The sequence below is a fragment of the Haliotis rufescens genome, unplaced genomic scaffold (assembly GCF_023055435.1).
Source record: "Haliotis rufescens isolate VD_foot unplaced genomic scaffold, xgHalRufe1.0.p SCAF_62, whole genome shotgun sequence".
NCBI classification, from domain to species: Eukaryota; Metazoa; Mollusca; class Gastropoda; order Lepetellida; family Haliotidae; genus Haliotis; species Haliotis rufescens.
In genome coordinates this window covers 774,998-798,012 of record NW_025964353.1, presented here as the reverse complement: position 1 = coordinate 798,012, position 23,015 = coordinate 774,998, and the positions used below count along the sequence as shown (strand labels likewise).

Here is a 23,015-nt window from a genome sequence, read left to right as displayed (position 1 = left end):
ACCAACTGTAGTTATCAATAGTTACTGAAGCTCACCTTTCACATTAACAATATATATATGAACTCTTATATATTGCAGCTTAATAGAAATATAGCTATAAATGTTTACACTAAAGAATTCACTTCCATTCCTTTGGTTACCTTCACTGGTGAAGAGCTATCATGTGCTCTGACCAGATTCAAGGTTAAATATGTTGCCATGGAGTGAGTGAGTGAGTGAGTGAGCGACCAAGTAGGCCTATTTGATTAGATATATGCCTAGTGCTTTAAAGGTTTTTAAGTCATTAAGTTTCAGTACAGTTGCTAGTGTCATTTGATTGTTGCAATTTAGTGTGGATTGGAGTGTTGTTCTGTGATGCTGGTAATGTGTGCAATATAGTATTACGTGTTCGGGCGTTTCTTTTAAGTTGCAGAGAGCATATATAGTATATGTGCATGTTAGGACAACAAAAGTAATAAGATAACAAAAGGTGGAAACGAACAGGGGAGGCCAACAGATAATTGCCGCTGATGGGTGATTAGCAAAAGACAATAGATGCCAATATTAATTAGGGCTGATGGTTATGGACAACTGGTAGCCCTTACATTATAATTGATTGGTAATGGGCAATGGACAATGGGCAAACGGGAGGCCGGGGGTAATTAGCACTGATGGAAATATCAATAAGGGCAAAAGGAAGCCAGCTAGATAATAAACACCGACAAGGATCAAAGCAATAATCCCAAGCACTGGGCAGATAGGCTCCCTGGTCACGGTTGATGGCTGGCTGGTGTCTCCTGATGTCAATGGCTTCTTGTAGTTTCCTTTGTCGCCAGTTGTTGTTGTTGGTAGACAGGACTTTGGTGGCTTCCCACATGATGTTATGGCCTTGGTTCTTCAGGGTGTGTTCGGAAATGGCCAGAGTTGCAGGGGATCTGGTATATACATCCTCGGGGGTTGGGACTTACGCTGCTTGTACCTCTGTCATTGGTTTGGAGACTTGACCTGAAATCCGCCACTTCCTGAAGAACCAAGACCATAACATCATGTGGGAAGCCACCAAAGTCCTGTCTACCAACACTGTTGCAAAACGAACATATTTATTAAACTATTAAATAGTACAAGCAGCAAAGTCTCTGTACACAGCAATCGTAATTTAAAACATATCGTTTTCGTTGTTTTTTTAAAAATCAGCAAATGTACTATCGCGTCACCGGAGTTTCTGGTTCATTCATCATTTGATAGTCTTGTTCGTTTACAGGCCGTCGTCGCATGGCAGGAGTACTGGTGCGTGGCGTCAGGCAACAAACCTTTTTATGCCAAATGTGTAAATCCCTGGGTGCTATCTGTAGGACAGTACATGCTTACCCATTGACAGGAGTTTTACCGCTATGTTGCCTGTTTCTCCCAATGGAATCTGTTTCGGCGGAGAAATGATTATCGGGTGTTGACATTTCATATTAATGATACAACACCAATAACAATTGTTTGTTGTCCGTCCATAAAAGCTGAATTTCCCGAGGTTGCATCCTCTTTCACGAACTTAATCTCTGGTTAATCTTGATCTTGAATGTAAGTCCACACAATTCTTCACATAAAGACATTGTTAGCTTTGGCAAGATATATTCAGGAAAGATAATGTGGAAACAAGCCTTCTTAACGATTTTTATTCGATTAAACTTATATATTTAAAGGTGAGGTGACAAGGTGTTAAAAGGTACCATTCAAACTAACAGCACTTACATACCAGCAACGTACATGCACGTTTGATGTGTGTACCTGCTTGTACTAGTCTGGACTAAAGCCGGTTTATAGTGCTAGCCCACTGTGATAACATGCCACAGTCATAACACGAACACCCACTGACACAGTGTACGGGCTCAACTCAACCAGTCTCGTTTGATCCCCTTAATGCCAACAGCCAGGCAGGGTAACAGCCGACAACTTTTAACACTCTTTGGTATACACACGGATAGGAATCAAACCACCGGCGGACGCATTATCCACTGGACCACGGATGCATCTATCGTATATTGGAGGGGATTCCTTAATAGCCTGAGTTCATACTCTTATGAGAACATCAGTGTCTTCAGATAAGTAATTAGCCAGAGTGAGTGAGTGAGTATGGTTTTACAGCGCTTTTAGCAATATTCCAGCGATATCACGGCGGGGGACACCATACATGGGCTTCACACATTGTACCCATGTCGGGAATCGAACCCGGGTCTTCGGCGCCCGACCGCCCCGTAATTAGCCAGAAGTATGCATACTTATACATTGCTTGGAACCATCTTTCATTCAGCAAACTTTCACATCAAATACAGTTTGGCAGACTTCTAAAAAATCGAGATGCGGTGTCATCACTGATATTTAGTGATTTTTTTCCCTTTTATATAATTTTCATCGCAAGTATGCCTTTAATGCCCAATAGAATCTGTGTCATCAGATCATTGAGACTAGCTATTCTCTGGAATTGATTTTTTATATTTGAAAAAGAACACAATAACCAAAAAAAGGAAGGACAAGGTTTTATTTTCATTACTGATACGATAAATACGAATAAACAGTATACAGTGTTTGCAAACAGACAAAACGAAGACCCACATGCCTTTTATATTGATAAACATTCCCAAACCGAATTATATCAGTATTTCCACAATGGAGTAAATAGGTATACTCTGTGAAAGGTTATCAAATAATAATGGATTATCTCAGAAATATCAAAATCAACTCTTACAAGTTGAGAACAAAACATTTGACTTAGCACCCAAATCATTTGTTTTAAGTCAAATTATGACTTTCTTTTTGTACATTTCAGGTAGTGAGGGTCATTCAAAGTGTTAACATAGTGCAGTAATTGTACTTGACAAAGCATTGCACAAGGGTTTTCTTCCAAACCCATCATTTGTCATTTGATAATATGAAATTAAAACAACATAATTATATCTGAAGAATATTACACTAAACCTTGTGTCATATTTGATTTGTATTTTTCTGCACATAACCTACCTTTCCGTTTATATGCAAAACATCTCAATTGCTATAAAGAGAGATTGTTTCTGTCATCTTTGGCATATTTCAAAGACCTCAAGCCACAGACTTGATCACATAAATAAGAATTGTGCCATCTGAATTTTTCCAAGTAGCTTATCTCGATAATTATTTTTGGGAGAAATGGCACAGATACAAGTGTTTACAAAAACACCATCACCAACAAATCAAAATGACACAATTCTTTCAAAACGACTCATTATATAACATATTTTCCTGATGCTAACTAATACAAGCATTACGATAAACTGCAAATAAAAGCATTACAACTGTCACAAAAATCAAGACTAACTGGACAGAGGTTATACAGATAGACTTAAAAAGAGTAATTTAATAATTACTTATCAATATTTATATTCCCCTCTGTCAGGCCGGTTTCATTTGCACTGGTAATGAACACATTTGCTTTAATGACGGAATCTGCCATTTTCCCCATGACACAAGAAATTCTGTTTATCATTAGCCATTTTCCCATGACATCAGAAACTCTGTTTATCATTAGCCAGTTTCCCATGACACAAGAAACTCTGTTTATCATTTGCCAGTTTCCCATGACAAAAGAAACTCTATTTATCATAAGCTAGTTTCCCATGATACAAGAAACTCTGTGTATCATTAGCCAGTTTCCCCTTGACACAAGAAACTCTGTGTATCATTAGCCAGTTCCCCCTTGACACAAGAAACTCTGTGTATCATTAGCCAGTTTCCCCTTGACACAAGAAACTCTGTGTATCATTAGCCAGTTTCCCCTTGACACAAGAAACTCTGTGTATCATTAGCCAGTTTCCCCTTGACACAAGAAACTCTGTGTATCATTAGCCAATTCCCCCTTGACACAAGAAACTCTGTGTATCATTAGCCAGTTTCCCCTTGACACAAGAAACTCTTGTGTATCATTAGCCAGTTTCCCCTTGACACAAGAAACTCTGTGTATCATTAGCCAGTTTCCCCTTGACACAAGAAACTCTGTGTATCATTAGCCAGTTTCCCCTTGACACAAGAAACTCTGTGTATCATTAGCCAGTTCCCCCTTGACACAAGAAACTCTGTGTATCATTAGCCAGTTTCCCCTTGACACAAGAAACTCTGTGTATCATTAGCCAGTTTCCCCTTGACACAAGAAACTCTGTGTATCATTAGCCAGTTCCCCCTTGACACAAGAAACTCTGTGTATCATTAGCCAGTTTCCCCTTGACACAAGAAACTCTGTGTATCATTAGCCAGTTTCCCCTTGACACAAGAAACTCTGTGTATCATTAGCCAGTTTCCACTTGACACAAGAAACTCTGTGTATCATTAGCCAGTTTCCTCTTGACACAAGAAACTCTGTGTATCATTAGCCAGTTTCCCATGACACAAAAAATACTCTGTTTATCACCTGTGCAAACAAAACGGACATGACATAAAACATGACATAGGTACATTTTCTTTCCCTGTCTACTGAATCTTGAAACTGTGGCAAAAGCCTGTGACAGAGACATATGAGGAAGGTGCTAATGAGATGCTAAATAATGCTCTTTACATGGCATCTAAGAAGCTGAAGACAGAGTTGACATGGATTTCATCCTCTTTATTCTTATCAACCAGATACAATTAATAAAAGTACAAGCAAATGTTCTGAAACATTGAATTGGTGGAATAACAAAGTTGAAATGCTAAGTAAGCTCTTGTCTTTATAAATGATTGTTAATATAAGCAATAAAGAGAATAGGAAAATGCATCTGTGCAAACTACAAGTTGCTATAGGCCTCCAGTGAGTCATCCTGCAACCAGCTTGTCTACAAGGAGTTTACTACAACATACACAACAATAGAGTGGTTAAATAATCCACATTGACAATTAAATCTTGTTAATTCACATGGCACTGCACAACAAGAAGCCAATAATATCTATATAAGACCATGATGTTTAAACATCACTCATAGCTGGCACATGTGATCCAACACGTTTTTCTTCAAACATAAGAAACTTGATACTTGATACTTGTTAATGAATGTAGTAGACATCGTCAAGTTCAGTGTCCTCTGACACGAAACTAGGGTAAATCCGGTTATGATTGACATGTTCATGTATCACAGAGCTTCCTTTCTAGGATTGTATCCAGCATTAAGGCAAACAAAAATACCAATACATCCTGTTCAACTTTTGAAATATTTGGCAGTGATGGGACTTATTTTCATTTAATAATGTGAGAATTTCCTGGTCTGCCTGTCATAATGAATTCAATAGAAATTCAACATTTACTGACCAGAAACTTCAGGGGTTTAAATTGGCAGTTTGTTCAGCAATTAAAAGTGATACTTAACGCACAAGCTGTATCAATCTGTTGAAAGGCGACTACACCAGGGAGAAACGTTATCCCGCTGAATGTAGTGTTGTATACGTCCACTGTTGTCCAGCATTGCAGGCTGACACTCATTTCTTCAGTCTTCAGTTTGTTGTTGTCTTCAGTTTGATGTGAATCATGCATGATCTGCTTACACATCTCAGAACGTATGCCCCTAAACATTATTGCATCCATGTCCAACAAAAGTAGAGTCAACAACTTAAAATAATGGATGCTGTTTGGGGTTTGCTTTCACATAGGTCACCATGTATATATGTATGTTATCAGTTACATTTAACATGGTCATACATGGTTCCACTGTTTAAAATGGGTATAAATTTCACATTCAGCTTTGTTTGAAATATATTGTATTACACTCTGAGATCAACAAACATTTCATGCTATCTTGTAGAGTCCGGGGGATATTCTAGTGAACAATTCTGTTAGCAATATTTCAAACAATAATATGGACATCTTTTACCATGGGTGACTATGACAACATTGTACACAGAATATTCTACACAAACATCAGAGAAGTGGGGATCACCAGATACATTCATAGCCAACGTACTGCGTGGTTATGATCGGCTTTAATAGTCCACATCTTACATTAAGGGCATATAAGGGAAGTAAAACAGGATTGAATTAATTATTATGAATATATATTATTAAGTTAAATAGGTCGCTTCATGATAATAATGTTTCATTTTGAGATATTGTTGCTACTTTGAATTATCAACAGAAAGAACCAAGCATATAGTGGTATTATAATATCAAGGCACTAGTCACACATCATTCATCAATTTATGGTTAACATATATGCAACTACAGCATACAAATCTATATCGACTGGAGTAAGGCTTCCAACGCAAGTTCTCACACAGGCTCTTGATTATGATACTTTTGTCATCAAGCACCTGTGATCTTTGAATCAGTGTCAAACCCAGATACTTCATGAATGTATATACGATAATGTTGGTCATACAATTTCAACTTTTACTTCACATATCATTGAACTGTATGATAAACATGATAAACAGTTAAATAGTAAACAAAATCGCCTTCCTTCGTATTCAAATATGAACTGATGTTTCATGAATATACGTACATCTACGTACAGCGAAAGATGAAGAGATGAAAACAGCTTGGTTCTATCCATGACAGTTTTAAGCAGACTTACATGAGGAATATCAATCCAGAAATTAAATAATTCCTTCGAGAAAACGTTTCTGTGCATCGACTCAACTATGCAAAATGATGCAGGGCATGAAGCCATCCTGATGAAGCTGTACACACAAGGCAGACTCTGAGACTACAGATCAACAACAATGTTTGGGATCGGAAACACAAGCATCAGCTATACTCAGAAAGAATCATACAGAATAACACCAATCTCTGTCCATGAGTAGGTTTGTGTTTTTAGTTTCTCACGAACACAGATTAACATCATTTTGTACATTTCGCCACAAGCATTTTTGCATTTCAGTGTTGGAATCCCGTTCTGTACGAGAGCTATAGTCTCCAACTCTACCTCATGTTGTACATGTTTATACAGACATACTTAACACACTGACAACTTGAACACCTGTTTGTCTGATGGGGAAATATTTGTCAACGTTATCATAGTCACCCTGTGATATTCTAACTATAGAACAGAAAGGAACTACATTAACAAAATCATACTTTGATAGAACAAACTAATGAGTTACCCCGAGGAGCATTTTGCTCTTAATAATCAAAATCATATATAATGAAATAAAAATCCCTGAGCAAACAAAAAAGTTAAGAAATATGGAAGATTTAGCTTCATTAAAAGCTGGTGGTACACATGGGGCTTTGTGTATTCCAACGTGCCTTTCTTCTGCGGTCAGCTTTCGAATTAACTGTCCGTCATCAGTAAACGTTGTGGGTAAATAAGAAAGCTGAGGGCAAGAAAGGCTGTTACAAAATTTGGGAAAATCATGACAGAACCCTTGCGTTTCACCTCACAAGCTACACCTGAGTCACCAGCGTACCACGAGACTCCTGACCCTTGAACTGGGTGTAGTGATCCGGGCAAGATCTTTACACATCAGCTCTTGGGGAGAGTATGCCCCACATCTTCATGGTGTGCACATACAGTGTAGCCAGCTTGGAGCCCTATTCCGGATCAGCATTTCCTTAACCACAGAAAGATGATGATTGTGGTAACAGGCTGGCTGTTCTGGCCATTTGTGTTATGGCTGATCCATCTTGGTATTTCTGTAAGCTGATGTGCTGCAGCGTAGAAATATTCCATCTTCTCATCCACAATTCGTCTGGTGAGGTGCGATGTTGTTCACCCTGGTTGTGGCTTGGCTCGGCTCTGTCATATTCTGTCATGTGTTTCCCCAAACTTGCCAGCAGGAGGACGTGCAGGGGATGCCCTGTGCTGCCTCCACTTAGTTATGTAAATGGAGTGCCTAGAACTCATCTAGGGAGTGTTTTCACTTCAACCTGTAAATAAAAGGGAGAGCAGCTAGATGAAATTATGGGAATATCTGCCACGGATATTTGTGAAACTTGATAGGCAACAGAAATTACAACAGTGTTTCACTCTTTTTATCCCTCTTATTCATCTTGGAAACCTGCCTACAATCCCATTTGACACCTTATGTTTCATATTATTATCATTGAACCTTAGTTAACATATTTATATCAACATAAACACAATTGCCATTTAGTATGGTTCTCAGGACTGGACTTTTCCCTTGTTGCCAATTCATCTTTACAACATGGCAGTACCAGTGAATAGAATGGTGTGTATCATCAACTGATCTAAAGGTTATCTATTAGTTTTATGATTTGGTTTCATGGAGCATTGTCTTACAGAAGTGTTCACTATTACAGTCCATTATCGGTGACCAGGTCTCCGTTTTCGTCCGGGACGTCTTGGCCTCTGGACAGAGGTGGTGGGTGGATCACATCACGGGACATCAGCACCTGAAACACAAACACATCCCATCATACACAGCAGGAAGACACTATCTCTTATACTGCAAGGGCACAAAGACAACTTTACAAAGCAGGGCACCGTTCCACAGAGCAATCGTAGTGCTACGACTGTCGTAAGCCTATGTTAAAGTATGGGAGCTACGATCATCTTAGCGTTACGACTGTCGTAAGCCTATGTTAAAGTAGGGGAGCTACAATCATCTTAGCGCTACGACTGTCGTAAGCCTATGTTGAAGTATGGGAGCTACGATCATCTTAGCGCTACGACTGTCGTAAGCCTATGTTAAAGTATGGGAGCTACAATCATCTTAGCGCTACGACTGTCGTAAGCCTATGTTAAAGTAGGGGAGCTACGATCATCTTAGCGCTACGACTGTCGTAAGCCTATGTTTAAGTATGGGAGCTACGATCATCTTAGCGCTACAACTGCCGTAAGCCTATGTTAAAGTATGGGAGCTACGATCATCTTAGCGCTACAACTGCCGTAAGCCTATGTTTAAGTATGGGAGCTACGATCATCTTAGCGCTACAACTGCCGTAAGCCTATGTTTAAGTATGGGAGCTACGATCATCTTAGCGCTACAACTGCCGTAAGCCTATGTTTAAGTATGGGAGCTACGATCATCAACCCTCATGATATCCAAGTGACATACCGGTTCAGTAGAAGCATTTCCCGATGAGGCGTACCCCGTCTGCTGTTGACCTGTAGAGTACAACAGTGTGAGTACAACAGTGTGAGTACAACAGTGTGCATACAACATGTTACAGGCCATAAATGGAATGTCAGTAATTCTGTGTGATACAGCAGAAGAATTACAAATGAGGATGAATATATAGACACCTTCAAAATTAATTAATTTCTGCTAATTCTAAGGCTACCTTTATGTTTGAGAGTATTTGTTTGACTTGCAGGGCTAGTACCAGTTTCTACTGCAGGTCCTATTTTATATAATGTGATTGAGTTTGATAACCGTTTTCATTATTCACTTCAAGACATGAAATAAGTTTATTCAAGGTCCGCCCGAAGGTCATCACATGCTCGGTTGTTAACCTTGCAGCCCTTGAACATTCAGTGGTCCCCTTGAGGGTGAGGATTATTTCCTGAGAAGGATTCACAGAAGACATTCTTGATGTCCTGAAAATACCATTGAATGTTGTATATATATCATGCCCCCTTACTGTGATATACCAAGGTCTCCAAGTGTTGCTAGATTCACCAGCTTGTATATCATGATCCCTTACTGTGATATACCAAGGTCTCCAAGTGTTGCTAGATTCACCAGCTTGTATATCATGACCCCTTACTGGGATATACCAAGGTCTCCAAGTGTTGCTAGATTCACCAGCTTGTATATCATGATCCCTTACTGGGATATACCAAGGTCTCCATGTGTTGCTAGATTCACCAGCTTGTATATCATGACCCCTTACTGTGATATACCAAGGTCTCCAAGTGTTGCTAGATTCACCAGCTTGTATATCATGACCCCTTACTGTGATATACCAAGGTCTCCAAGTGTTGCTAGATTCACCAGCTTGTATATCATGACCCCTTACTGTGATATACCAAGGTCTCCAAGTGTTGCTAGATTCACCAGCTTGTATATCATGATCCCTTACTGTGATATACCAAGGTCTCCAAGTGTTGCTAGATTCACCAGCTTGTATATCATGACCCCTTACTGTGATATACCAAGGTCTCCAAGTGTTGCTAGATTCACCAGCTTGTATATCATGATCCCTTACTGTGATATACCAAGGTCTCCAAGTGTTGCTAGATTCACCAGCTTGTATATCATGACCCCTTACTGGGATATACCAAGGTCTCCAAGTGTTGCTAGATACAGCCACAATAACAAGGTATTACAACTCCACACTCACGCTTGATCTTGCCACACATCTCACACACCGTCCTGCTGGGGATGTTGGAGAAGGTGCAGAAGTCACATGTCCACTGACTCTGGATGACCGGTGAGTTCGGGACACCTCCCATCTGGGGCCCTGCGCCATACTGCATGAATGCCGGATCTGTGAATCGAGCAATCAATACTTTCAAAATTCCTAAACCAACTAAACTGTTTTCAACAGGGCCATACTTAAGATTTTGATTTTTTTGTTTGTTGTTTAACGCCACGCTCAAAAACAGTCCAGGCACATGACGTCATTTCGAAAATAATCGGGTCTGGACAAGACAATCGAGTGATTGACAACATGAGTATCAATCTACGCAATTGGGATCGATGAAATGCATCAACCAAGTCGGCGAGCCTGACCACCTGATCCCGTTAGACACCTCTTACGACAAGCATAGCCGCCTCTTTTGGCAAGCATTGGCAAGCATCAAGACCTATTCTAACCCATATATTCACGGGTCCATATTTAAGAAAAGCTTAAATTAAGAAATTGTATGGTGCATGTTCAAATTTATAACTGCTCAATATCACTTAGACCATGATGGATCTAGTCAGAAAGGCTTGCTTGAAGAGACAGGTCTTTAGTGACTTTTAAAGTTTGTCAGTAATGTCAGCATGTTTAGTTTAATAATCTTACTGTTCATGTTCATTTGTGGATGGTTGAATGCTTGGGGTGACTGTGGCATGAAGCCTGCCCCGCCCATCTGTCCGTGGGGTGAGAAGCCCTGTATGGGTGTGTTGGGGTACATGGGCATGTTCTGGAAGGTGGGCTGGTTCTGGTAGCGTGGGTATGTATGGTTCATCATATTCCCCTGGAACTGTGGGAGGCTGCTCTCCTGCAGTCGCCGATTCTGGAGACAGAAAAAAACCCCAGGAATATCAGACGGGGTGATGTCTCCATAAAAAATATCCAATTCATTACAAAAAATACAAAATATTAGCTCCACTGTTCATATAACCAATAAACTCTTAGATGTCAGCAGAGATAATTTGTGAATTAGGATAATTGGGACTTGAAATTTGATATGAAAATTAGTAATCACTACAAGTATGATTGACTGCATGTTTTGATTAATATAATTCAGGTTTTTCATTGCATATAAAACTCAAAATATGTAAACCTTCCAATGGCATGCTAAAACATGTGATTTATAATTGGTTGTAAAATGTCTGTATACCCAGCAAGGTCAAGAACTAACTCAACAATCGGTATATTTTGTCAAATATTTTGTAATATCTTAAGTGGAATGTGCTTAAGTGTTTTTAATTATTCAGAAAAAGAGAATGTTGTCTTGTATCTCAAATGTAAGAATGAGTCAGTGATCATGGTGGTAGCAGGTTGGGGGCTTACCTACCTGACCTACATGACCCTGACCTACATGACCTTGACCTACCTGACTCTGGAGGTCACGGAGCTGTGTCTGCAGACTCTCGTTACGCTGCAGGGTCTGCTGCATTGTCGCCTCGTGACTCTTCAGCTGAAAAACAAACCATCCACTACATCAGTGCTGAAGATGACCATAAAGTTGCGGCAGTGTCAGCAGCAAACAACGCAAATATGAATTAAAATATGCATCCATATCAGAAAGGCAAACAATGAATTGAAAATTGGGAAGGGTTGGGGTCCTAGTATATGCGTCTCCCCACAGATACACAGTTCAATATCCAATATCTTTGTAAATCTGAAGGAAACCTAGCTCAGAATGGTTGGGAATTATGTGTAGAAATATAATAATAACAGAAACTGTGTTAAACTGAGAGTGAAATATTCTCTTGTTTCATGAATCCTGCTTAAATGATACTTGAAAATGAAATGTGCATCAGTAACTGGTTTAGAGCCCTGAAAATTATAACCGGTGCTTTTCAATCCAGCAGTGCATCAAGAAAATATACAACATGACAAATTTTCTGTTTCCTTAACAGAGCAACCCAGATGAAGCTGAATGTGATACCTTTTGTTCCAGGAACTTGGTTCGACGCGTGAGGGGTTCCTTCTCTTCTCTGACCTTCTCCAGCGTAGTCTGAAGGTCATCCCTAGCAGACTGGGCAGCAGCACGGTCTTGTCTCTCGCGGTCAAAATCTTCCTCGAACACAGTCAGCTGTCACACATCAACACACTGGTCATAAAGATTGCTGTCGTACCAACAATGACGTTTATTGAAAATACCAGAGCAAAAATCAGACTACTTCGAATTTCTAAGGAATATACTTCAGTTTTAACACCCGTATCACACTGTTTGGAAGGTGGGGCTTTGGTTTGAGATCAACATTTTTTAAATAATGTTTAGGAGCTTAGCCATTTTTTTCAACATAAACGGGAGCTCAATTATTCATTTTTTTAAATAAATATATATAATGAACTGTATTCTTCGGTCACTTCATTGTAGTCTGCAAGAAACAGGACATGTAAGTTTTTTTCTGTAGACAAGGGGTTTGAATATTTTTTAGAACAAATCCTACCCAGCTCTGTCCAATCCAGAAAATCAAATGCTCGATCCCTAAACTTAATCATGTGAACATGGCACATACCTGCTGTCTCAGGACCTCAATCTCAGTGGTCAGATCCTCTCTGCTTCGTTCCATCCCAAACTGGCCACTTCTCATGTTGCCTTGGTAACGAGATTTGAGCACACCGAGTTCCGCCTCCAAACTGTGTTTGTCCCGGATCGCGGTCTCCAAGCGGGCCTGGAGCTCACCCAGCTGATCCTGCAGACTCCGCCTCTGGTATGTGCACTGGTCGAACCTCATCAGCGCTTCTTCCTTCGCAGTCTACAAACACAAGTCAGAAAGTGTTACTCGGGGCATTCCCATAACATAAACCAACCCTGATCTCAGTAACATTATCAGAATTGAGATGATTCAGTAGAGCATAATGGCACATTGAAGGAGTAAAAAATCATCTTTGGAGAAAGTCAGCAGTAACCATGGCAACTACAGTCAAACACCATTGTGTTGAAGCTAAAGGGACCTATGTAAATACAACCAAAAAACTTGGTACTCATTTGCTGATTGGCATGAAGAAAGCCTTAGATGAAAAACATGTGCGACAAACAAACAACGGGAACATGAAATAGATGACTAACATTATTCTTAGCATTGATCCTTAACACGAGACTATCATGGCTTCTCTAACTTTAGCATGTGGTGTTGATCAAACGACCTGTTAATCCCCAATAGGCTCATCAATTAAACATTTCTTTGAGGGTAGCTGACAAGACAATAGGTCTCTGACACGGGGAACTCAATACAGTGATACCTGGCTTGTTAAGCCTTGTAATAGAACCGTGATGACCGATGATACGTGGCAAGGTCGTCTCAACAGGGTAAATTTGTGCTGGAAGTACATGTCTGTGACTGGGAGATGACGTCGAGACAATCGTAACTTGTACCCATCAGAGGTTACATAATAATAAAGAAGGAATATGCAGGGACCAAACTTTGAGACAAGCGTAAGTTTGACACAGCAGTGTTTGACTGTTGTTCTTACCTCCACAAGTACCACAGGTTTCACGGCTACGGGAGTAACACTCTGGCTTGACAGACTCAAATGTCTTGAGAGCAAGCTACCAATGTAATCACATGGATGCTTATTGTTTCTGAATATTAATTCTTGAAGATAGCCAGTAGGTAAAGAAATACCTGCAAATTTGCTCTCAGGATGTAATTATTAATTATTAATCAATCCTTGAAAGAACACTTTACTTCAATATAATGACCTTTTTCAATCTTGGAATAACTAGTTTCATTACATAGAGACACTGACCAGAGTGTCACATAGAGTCTCACACTGCAGACCGAGGCCGGACATGGGCATGATAGTCGAGTGCATCATAAATGATTAGTGAGTGAGTGACTGAGTTTGGTTTTACACCGCTTTTAGCAATATTCCAGCAATATCACGGCGAGGAACACCAGAAATGGGCTTCACACATTGTACCAATGTCGGGAATCAAACCCGGGTCTTCGGCGTGACAAGCGAACACTTTAACCACTAGGCTACCCGACTGCCCATAAATGATTAACCAACAACAACGGAGTGCTGGCAAACATAACCATCCTTCCTTATATACTTCTCAAAACTCCCTACAGTACCAACTTTGTACACCTGGCCATGTCTTTAGCCTTCTCTTTCACAAGTACCATACATGCACAAACAACTAACAATAAACATCCATGGACCAGCTCCATTTATTTGGTCGCCCTCTGCCCACTCACAAGGCCGGGTCAACTGGAGCAAGACTCTGCTAGATTCCTCATTCAGTTGTATATATGTTTGCCCAAATTTTCAAAAATTCTGACAATATCCATGATAAGTATTACACAAAAGAAAGTCTGCTCCGGCCAACCAGCTCAATGTTGAGGTTATTATTCAGGGAACTTCCAACTTTCTCGTATATGTAAATCTCTTTCTCTGTAAAGGAAATTTCGGGATAAATGACTCTTTTCAGCATTTGTCAGAGTGATTACAACATAAAGGGAAACCATCCAAAATACGAAATGTTCGAATATACCTCAACACGGAGCAAATTGTTTTGGCTAGAATCTGACATTTCTTGATTATCCAGTAATAACTGAATTTGCTGTTATGTGTATTATGTGCACCATTACATAGACATTGACAAATTCCAGGTCCTACTACCCTGATGTTGAGGTTCTAGCGAGTCAGGAATGTCCCTATGGGTTCCTATTGAGCAAGCTCGATCAAGCATTTTTCAAGTATCAACCAAGATGGCCGTGGCCAACTTGATCTGTGGAAGGAAGTTGGATCACACATTAATATGTGCATGGTGAGGCATGGTGAGGCATGGTGAGGCATGGTCAACACATCAACAATACACAGTGTATAATGTCACCTATACTCTCCCACACACTATAACTAACAAAGCATTCATGCTAAAATTTGAGGCATGAGAAATGCTATGAGATAAAAGAAAAAAGACAAAAAAGAAACATTCCAACCACTGCCAAATCAAATGAAAAGAAAATGTAAATAACATAAACCAAGGTTCATACAGATATGAAACTCTAAACGTCTTTCAACTGTAATTTTCCAGGCCTTTTCGTTGGGTTATTAACCTTAGTCAACATTTATTAAATCCACCATATATGACAGTAGTAAGACCTAAAATCAGTGTGAACATCAGACATATTTCATCAAGGTCTATTTTCACAACCAACAAATAAAATGAATTAAGCCTTGTCACAAATTCTTGGGCACACAAATCTATCACTGTGATAAATGACACTTAAACTGTTATTAACAAGTACATGTATGTCATTTTGTACAAATTCAAGGCTTTTCAAGCTATTTTAGCCATTTTCAAGGCCTTTCAAGGTGGACACTAAAATTCAAGGCCTTTTCAAGCCTGTATGAACCTTGTAAATCACTGATTTGTAAATGAATCTCCAATCCCCAAACCACCATGACAAATAACAAATAAAATATGTCCTCAAGGCAACCCTAATCCCTGCTACTGCTGACAAAATAACTAAAACCAAGTTTTACGGACAAGCATAAACCGTAGATTTATCGGAAGTAAAAATAAATGTTTGTTACTCATAAACTTTATTTCAGTAGGTAATCACTCACTCTTGGAATATGAAGAAAATCTGTTTAACTCAAAAATAAACGGCCTAACATGCCAAAGTCAAAAAGGAAATTCAGAACTATTTGATCAAACAGCTAAGATCTCACCTCCTCCTCATATGCCTTCGTCTTGGCATTCTGGACCATCTTCTCACAGTCCTGTTGGAGCTGCTTCTCTCGCTTCTGCAGTTCTGTCATTTCCTGTTTGTAGGAGTCGACCTGTGACCTCATGTCCTTCACCTTCAGCTCCCACTGTCGGTTCAGTTCCTGCCATCTGATATTCCAGCTCTGATTGGCTTGTTTCAGCTACAAAAAAAAGATATTGGCTAAATACACTTCTTGGCTTCTTAAATATACAGATGGGACGTCCTGTTGCTTGTTGTTAGAGGGATTTAAACAGGTCGAAGTGACCCGCTCCGTGGGCTGATCATCCTGACTGCATGTCACTGTGCTCCTTTACCAAGGATCGTTGCTCCTGACTGCATGTCACTGTGCTCCTTTACCAAGGATCGTTGCTCCTGACTGCATGTCACTGTGCTCCTTTACCAAGGATCGTTGCTCCTGACTGCGTGTCACTGTGCTCCTTTACCAAGGACCGTTGCTCCTGACTGCATGTCACTGTGCTCCTTTACCAAGGATCGTTGCTCCTGACTGCGTGTCACTGTGCTCCTTTACCAAGGACCGTTGCTCCTGACTGCATGTCACTGTGCTCCTTTACCAAGGATCGTTGCTCCTGACTGCATGTCACTGTGCTCCTTTACCAAGGATCGTTGCTCCTGACTGCGTGACACTGTGCTCCTTTACCAAGGACCGTTGCTCCTGACTGCGTGACACTGTGCTCCTTTACCAAGGACCGTTGCTCCTGACTGCATGTCACTGTGCTCCTTTACCAAGGATCGTTGCTCCTGACTGCGTGTCACTGTGCTCCTTTACCAAGGATCGTTGCTCCTGACTGCGTGTCACTGTGCTCCTTTACCAAGGACTGTTGCTCCTGACTGCGTGTCACTGTGCTCCTTTACCAAGGATCGTTGCTCCTGACTGCGTGTCACTGTGCTCCTTTACCAAGGACCGTTGCTCCTGACTGCATGTCACTGTGCTCCTTTACCAAGGACCGTTGCTCCTGACTGCATGTCACTGTGCTCCTTTACCAAGGACCGTTGCTCCTGACTGCATGTCACTGTGCTCCTTTACCAAGGATCGTTGCTCCTGACTGCGTGTCACTGTGCTCCTTTACCAAGGACCGTTGTTCCTGACTGCATGTCACTGTGCTCCTTTACCAAGGACCGTTGCTCCTGACTGCGTGTCACTGTGCTCCTTTACCAAGGACCGTTGTTCCTGACTGCGTGACACTGTGCTCCTTTACCAAGGACCGTTGCTCCTGACTGCGTGTCACTGTGCTCCTTTACCAAGGATCGTTGCTCCTGACTGCGTGTCACTGTGCTCCTTTACCAAGGACCGTTGCTCCTGACTGCATGTCACTGTGCTCCTTTACCAAGGATCGTTGCTCCTGACTGCGTGTCACTGTGCTCCTTTACCAAGGATCGTTGCTCCTGACTGCGTGACACTGTGCTCCTTTACCAAGGACCGTTGCTCCTGACTGCGTGACACTGTGCTCCTTTACCAAGGATCGTTGCTCCTGACTGCGTGTCACTGTGCTCCTTTACCAAGGATCGTTGCTCCTGACTGTGTGTCACTGTGCTCCTTTACCAAGGACCGTTGCTCCTGACTGCATGTCACTGTGCTCCTTTACCAAGGACCGTTGCTCCTGACTGCGTGACACTGTGCTCCTTTACCAAGGACCGTTGCTCCTGACTGCGTGACACTGTGCTCCTTTACCAAGGACCGTTGCTCCTGAATGCGTGACACTGTGCTCCTTTACCAAGGACTGTTGCTCCTGACTGCGTGACACTGTGCTCCTTTACCAAGGACCGTTGCTCCTGACTGCGTGACACTGTGCTCCTTTACCAAGGACCGTTGTTCCAGACTGCGTGACACTGTGCTCCTTTACCAAGGACCGTTGTTCCTGACTGTGTGTCACTGTGCTCCTTTACCAAGGACCGTTGTTCCTGACTGCGTGACACTGTGCTCCTTTACCAAGGATCGTTGTTCCTGCTGCAAGTTGCTGGTGTGTCTGGGCCAGATTTTGTTATTAAGGGACCAGTTCAAACGTTTGATGTCGGGGAAAAAAAACCTTATTCCTTATGTTTTGAGACATATTCCCAAAAAACTTAATCCTGAAATGTCAAATTCCTGAGTTTAGCAGCCTCGTTTGTCACTCATTCTTGTGTTTTGCCCTACTTTTTCAGAACGTTTTATTAACTTGAAAAAGCGTTCAATATTTTTCAACATAAATTGGCAGATATATCAAACAGATCTTGAAGTTGTGCCTTTTGCTATTAGGGGATTTTTGGCATTTTTATTTTCTCGACTTCCATGGAAACAATTTGGACTTGGGTGAGGTAAGTGTCACTTCTGGAGCACAACTTGAAAAAACTGTGAAAGACTTTGGTACATATATTAACCAAGGACAGAAGTGGTCCCTTTGCTATTTAGGAATTTTTCAAAATTTGATTTTTTCATGTTTCCATGGCAACACATTTGACTTTGACTGTTTTAAGTTGGCTCTAATAACAAGTGGGAGTATTAGGGGCCCACTATGTGAGACTCCCCATAGCGCTGAGACTGCCACAAATCACATGGTGACATACACCTCTGTCAGCCCCCACTCTCTGACTACCTACCTCTTTGTTCTCTTTCTTCAGGCATCGGATGTTGGACATGACGGCGCCAAGGTCCTCTGGAAGTGATGAGTCTGGGCCCTGCTGGAACAGCTCCCCTTCCACGCCAGCCTTCCCCTGAGAACAAACCAGTCGACGGCTTTTAAATATTAAAATCTTCATAATAATTTCACAATATTTAGAATATTATAAACTGAAATGAAGCGTCATTACTGCCGCTTTTGCTTCAATTCAAATAATCAAATCAACATAGTCAAATTACTCATGTGAATCACTTTTAACTGATAAGGTTTACTAATGTTTTCTATCATTACACAGAACAGAAAAACATAATAAAATCTGCCAAAGACAGTGAATATATCACTGGTTTAATCCCAATTCATTTTATAAGTTTTAGGTAAAACTATGCAAGGGAGGCAACTGCTGTGTTACCTGTGGGGTCTCTACTGCCACCCAGTCTGCCAACCGGGTCTGTGACGTGAGAGGCTCGGAGGTGACAGGCAGGTGGTCCCGATCGTGTTCCAGCCTCTTGATCCGGCTAATGAGCCGCTTGTTTTCCTCTCTGTCGATCACAATAGAGTTCAATAAAATGCAGAAAACAACATTGATACCTTGGTCATATTTCTGTTGATGACTTTGCCAAGGCTAAGCCATACGGTATTTATCTGGTGATATTATGTTTAAAAACAAAAAATTATCACAAGTATATGGGGGGACCACGAAAATATGATGCAATTTTTTTCCAATAAAAAATTACAAATGTGAACAGTATTTTTGGATTGGTCATTTATTAAGGGGGGTTGGGGGTGTGTGGCAAAATATGATACAGTCCTAAGAATGAATCCCACCCCTTTAATAAATAGTTTCTTCTGTAACCATGGTGACACTTTACACATTTTATGACCTCTTCATATACGTCCTCTCCTTGCTTTGTGTAAGTGGTCTCCCAAGTAGAACCCTGTGCACATGCCCAGGGATCGACGTGTACACTTTCAAATCTGCACTTCATGTCTTACCCTCATCTGACAATAGCTTGGAACCCCTTGTACAGCAATGCACTGACACACCAGTGAAACAGTTACCATGGTTACAGGCCTATAGTTGGAAGTGAAAGGCCAATCACTGAATCAGATTGGAGAAACTAGCTGATACTCCAACATATCTGCGTATAGAGAAACATCATGTTTACCTGAGCTCGAAGTTCTGGTTCTTCAGTTCCTTCAACTCCATGGCCGTTGACGTCTTCAACCGCTGGTTCTCTTGGGCAAAGGTGTAGGCCAGATTCTGGAATACACTGACACTCTTATTTGTATATCATGGTATTCATAAAAGTCATGCAAGTGAAAATAAATGAATAAGACAGTTTCAATAATGTAAGTTAGAGATTAGGCAGAATATGTGAATATGTAATTATTTCCCTCTTCCTGAGGCGTGGGTGTCAACTGACTATAAAAGTACCATTTCCACCTTGCCGAACTAGGCTGGAATTCCGGAGTTACATTTTGGCTTGACAAACAAGTCTATGCATAGTCCAATCAAAATCGCGTGATGAACTAGACACACCGTTCATAAACAACATGGATTTCAACGTGCAGATTTCGGTTCAACTGGAGGGGTTGCAAAGCTTGTTTACCCCCAAGTGTCAGACGACAGATATTTTGCAAATCATTTCACGTTTTTAATCAAGGTGCTTCAGTAATCTGATGCACAGTGCAGGGTAAGACCTGTTTTATTACAATATAGATCTTGATTATCAATCAGATCGTCTTGACTGAGCACCACCATTTTGTTTCAAGCAATTGCAAGTGATATGACAATTGGGATCTGATTGGTCAATAGGAGGGAAATAGAAGGGACATAACTCATAATAGCCACTGGTAGTGCTACGATCGAGTCTGGAAATTCCAGACTAGTTCGGCAAGGGTGGAAGCTATTTCTTCCAAAGTCCATCTTTCTGTGAGTTAAAGGTATCAGTGTATAATGTTACCATGGTTACAATGCTAAATAATGAAGTAAGGTAATCGTTCGCAATGATGGCTAGAAATAAAGGAATAGCAATATTCAGCAACATTCCATCTTTATCATGACTGACAGTAAATAATCTAGGCATGATAACACACTTTCATCCATGTTAATGATCTAATCCTCAGCTCTTGTGACAAGCAATGGGTACCGTCACCCTATTGTGAACCAGAATTTACAAAAATAATCATCATTTGCACAACAGTTTTGGGAGCACTCCTGACGAAATGCTTTAAACTGTATACTGGATCAAAAGTATAATGTCATAAATCATGTCAGTAAGCTAATTACAGTAAATCTGTCAACGAATGAGAACAATGATACAATAAAAATGTCCTTACCTTGAACCTTTTGGCATCTTCCTCTGTTTTCGCAATGTCCTCCGACATCTTGCGGAACTTGGCTGCCAGTTCTGGTTCCTCAACGGTGCTGTGCATCTGTAGCATGTACTTCATCTGCACGCTGAGCTCCGAGTCCTGCACATCAACACAGGCTGTCTTACAAGCTCATAGAGGTTAAAGTGAGTGAGTGAGTGAGTATGGTTTTACGCCGCTTTTAGCAATATTCCAGCAATATCACGGCGGGGGACACCAGAAATGGGCTTCACACATTGTACCCATGTCGGGAATCTGACCCGGGTCCTTGGCGTGACGAGCGAATGCTTTAACCACTAGGCTACTCGACCTAGAGGTTAAAGAGTAGTACATAGAGGATATTATATGAGTGTTCATGTCATACTATGTCTACGACATGAGTGTCTAAATTCCAGAGTTTCATGAGTAAGAGCGAGGAAAATACCAGAATTTAGGCACGAGTGTCATAAACATAGTATGACATGAACACAAATAAAATGGTCTATTTATTACCAAAGAAGATGTCGAAGACGAATCTTTAGTGTTTACCTAAATGGACAGCAAGTCGCAACAGTAGTGGAACCACAATTTGTCAAAAGACGTCAACAATCTACAGCTATGACATTTCTAGTGTGACGTCATTGCCACCTCACGTTGCATAAGATTCAAATGACTTAAACAATTCTGTACAGATGACGGAAACAATACACTGTTGTCTCGTGACAAGACATGACCCAAGGGCACATATGATTTTTATGAACCATGATATGTTTGCCCTCGTACGTAATAAATGGTACTTATGTACGTATTATTTCAAAATAAATAGACAAGCATGTAAGACATGCAAGAAGATGCTGAAAAGCATCTTTTTAACCCAAAAACAATGAATAAGGACACCATGTAGAGAGATACGCTAAAAGTAAAATTGTTAAAAAACATCACCTCTGTTGTTTCTTTGAGAGTTGAAAGATCATCGCTGAATCAGCTTATTGCTCTGATTTCTGAATTTTGCTTAAAATAATCCACCTCTAGGATATGTGGTATGCTTGATACAATAAACTGATTACAATTGACATGATCATGATGATGCAAGCGATACTATCATATCACACACTCACCATAGGTCGGAGTTCATACTCATTGGGCTGACATTGGTACGTCTTTGGTCTGACATCTTGGACTCTTCGCGAAGTTCCCGATGACAAGGAGGGGAAGTTATACTTCTCATCAGGTCCAGAAGAGATGACAGACATACTGCTCATGCTGCCGGGCTTGTACGCCATCTGGTGGCCAACCTTCTCATATTCTGGCTCCTCATATCGATCGGAGTCGAGTTCCAAGTTTTGGGTCATGTTTCCACCCTTGGTGGTGGTCTTTCCTGTTTCGGTGCGAGATAGGTCGTTTTGGGTATCCACCATAGACTCCTGCATAGGAGTTATCTCTCTTATTGACCCGTGCATCTCGCTGGTCTCCGCATTGTCCCGGTTGCTGGCGACAGATCTCTCGGTGATTGTGGGCACACCGGGATCATGGGAAGGCCCCATCTGAGATACAGCTTCAACGTCAGCCTCGGCTATCTGGGTCATGTTCATGTCGGTATTCTGTGTCGGTTCCAGTTTAACGGTGGTTGTAGTAGTCTGTGAAGTTGACTGGAAAATTACAAGTTCTATTGATTTTATTCAAACTCAAAATTGAAACTCATGACAACTAGTCTCAGACCCCAAAAAGTAAACAATACTTGGGTTTCAGGTAATCCAACTGACCAATTCTTTTACTTTATTATCAAGGTACTAGTATCTGCTCAAATGCAGTTTTATTTGTTCCCCAACCAGTGGATCCGTTAGCATTCCAGTTATCATTCTCAACTCCCTGGGGAGTATACAACATTTGAAATTATCTTTTATCTAATAACTGTTATAATATGTACAAGTCATAGCACTAGTCTTGGAACTGTATAATAGTGGAAACTGTACTTGATTTTTGTTATTTGTGACTCGAAGAATGATGCAATTTTTGTGTTACTAGATTATATAGGTATATCCTTGCTTTTTAATGCGCATGGTCAACTAAAAT

General features: G+C 40.8%; 1 protein-coding gene across 3 annotated transcripts in view; it reads right to left on the bottom strand.

Annotated features, from left to right (window-relative positions):
- Positions 1-2,491: 2,491 nt before the first annotated feature.
- Positions 2,492-23,015, bottom strand: part of LOC124114005 (TNFAIP3-interacting protein 1-like) — a 49,917-nt gene continuing 29,393 nt past the window's right edge. For all 3 annotated transcript variants that reach the window (XM_046474518.2, XM_048386923.1, XM_046474519.2), the window contains 14 exons: positions 22,061-22,591; positions 20,931-21,065; positions 19,757-19,851; positions 19,000-19,129; positions 18,571-18,684; positions 15,938-16,135; positions 12,772-13,011; positions 12,195-12,341; positions 11,637-11,720; positions 10,880-11,093; positions 10,211-10,357; positions 8,983-9,032; positions 8,205-8,317; positions 2,492-7,831 (listed from right to left, as the gene is read on the bottom strand). In XM_046474518.2, the coding sequence (XP_046330474.2) occupies positions 8,219-8,317; positions 8,983-9,032; positions 10,211-10,357; positions 10,880-11,093; positions 11,637-11,720; positions 12,195-12,341; positions 12,772-13,011; positions 15,938-16,135; positions 18,571-18,684; positions 19,000-19,129; positions 19,757-19,851; positions 20,931-21,065; positions 22,061-22,591 (2,184 nt within the window). In that variant the 3' untranslated portion in view covers positions 2,492-7,831; positions 8,205-8,218. The remainder of the gene's footprint in view (positions 7,832-8,204; positions 8,318-8,982; positions 9,033-10,210; positions 10,358-10,879; positions 11,094-11,636; positions 11,721-12,194; positions 12,342-12,771; positions 13,012-15,937; positions 16,136-18,570; positions 18,685-18,999; positions 19,130-19,756; positions 19,852-20,930; positions 21,066-22,060; positions 22,592-23,015) is intronic.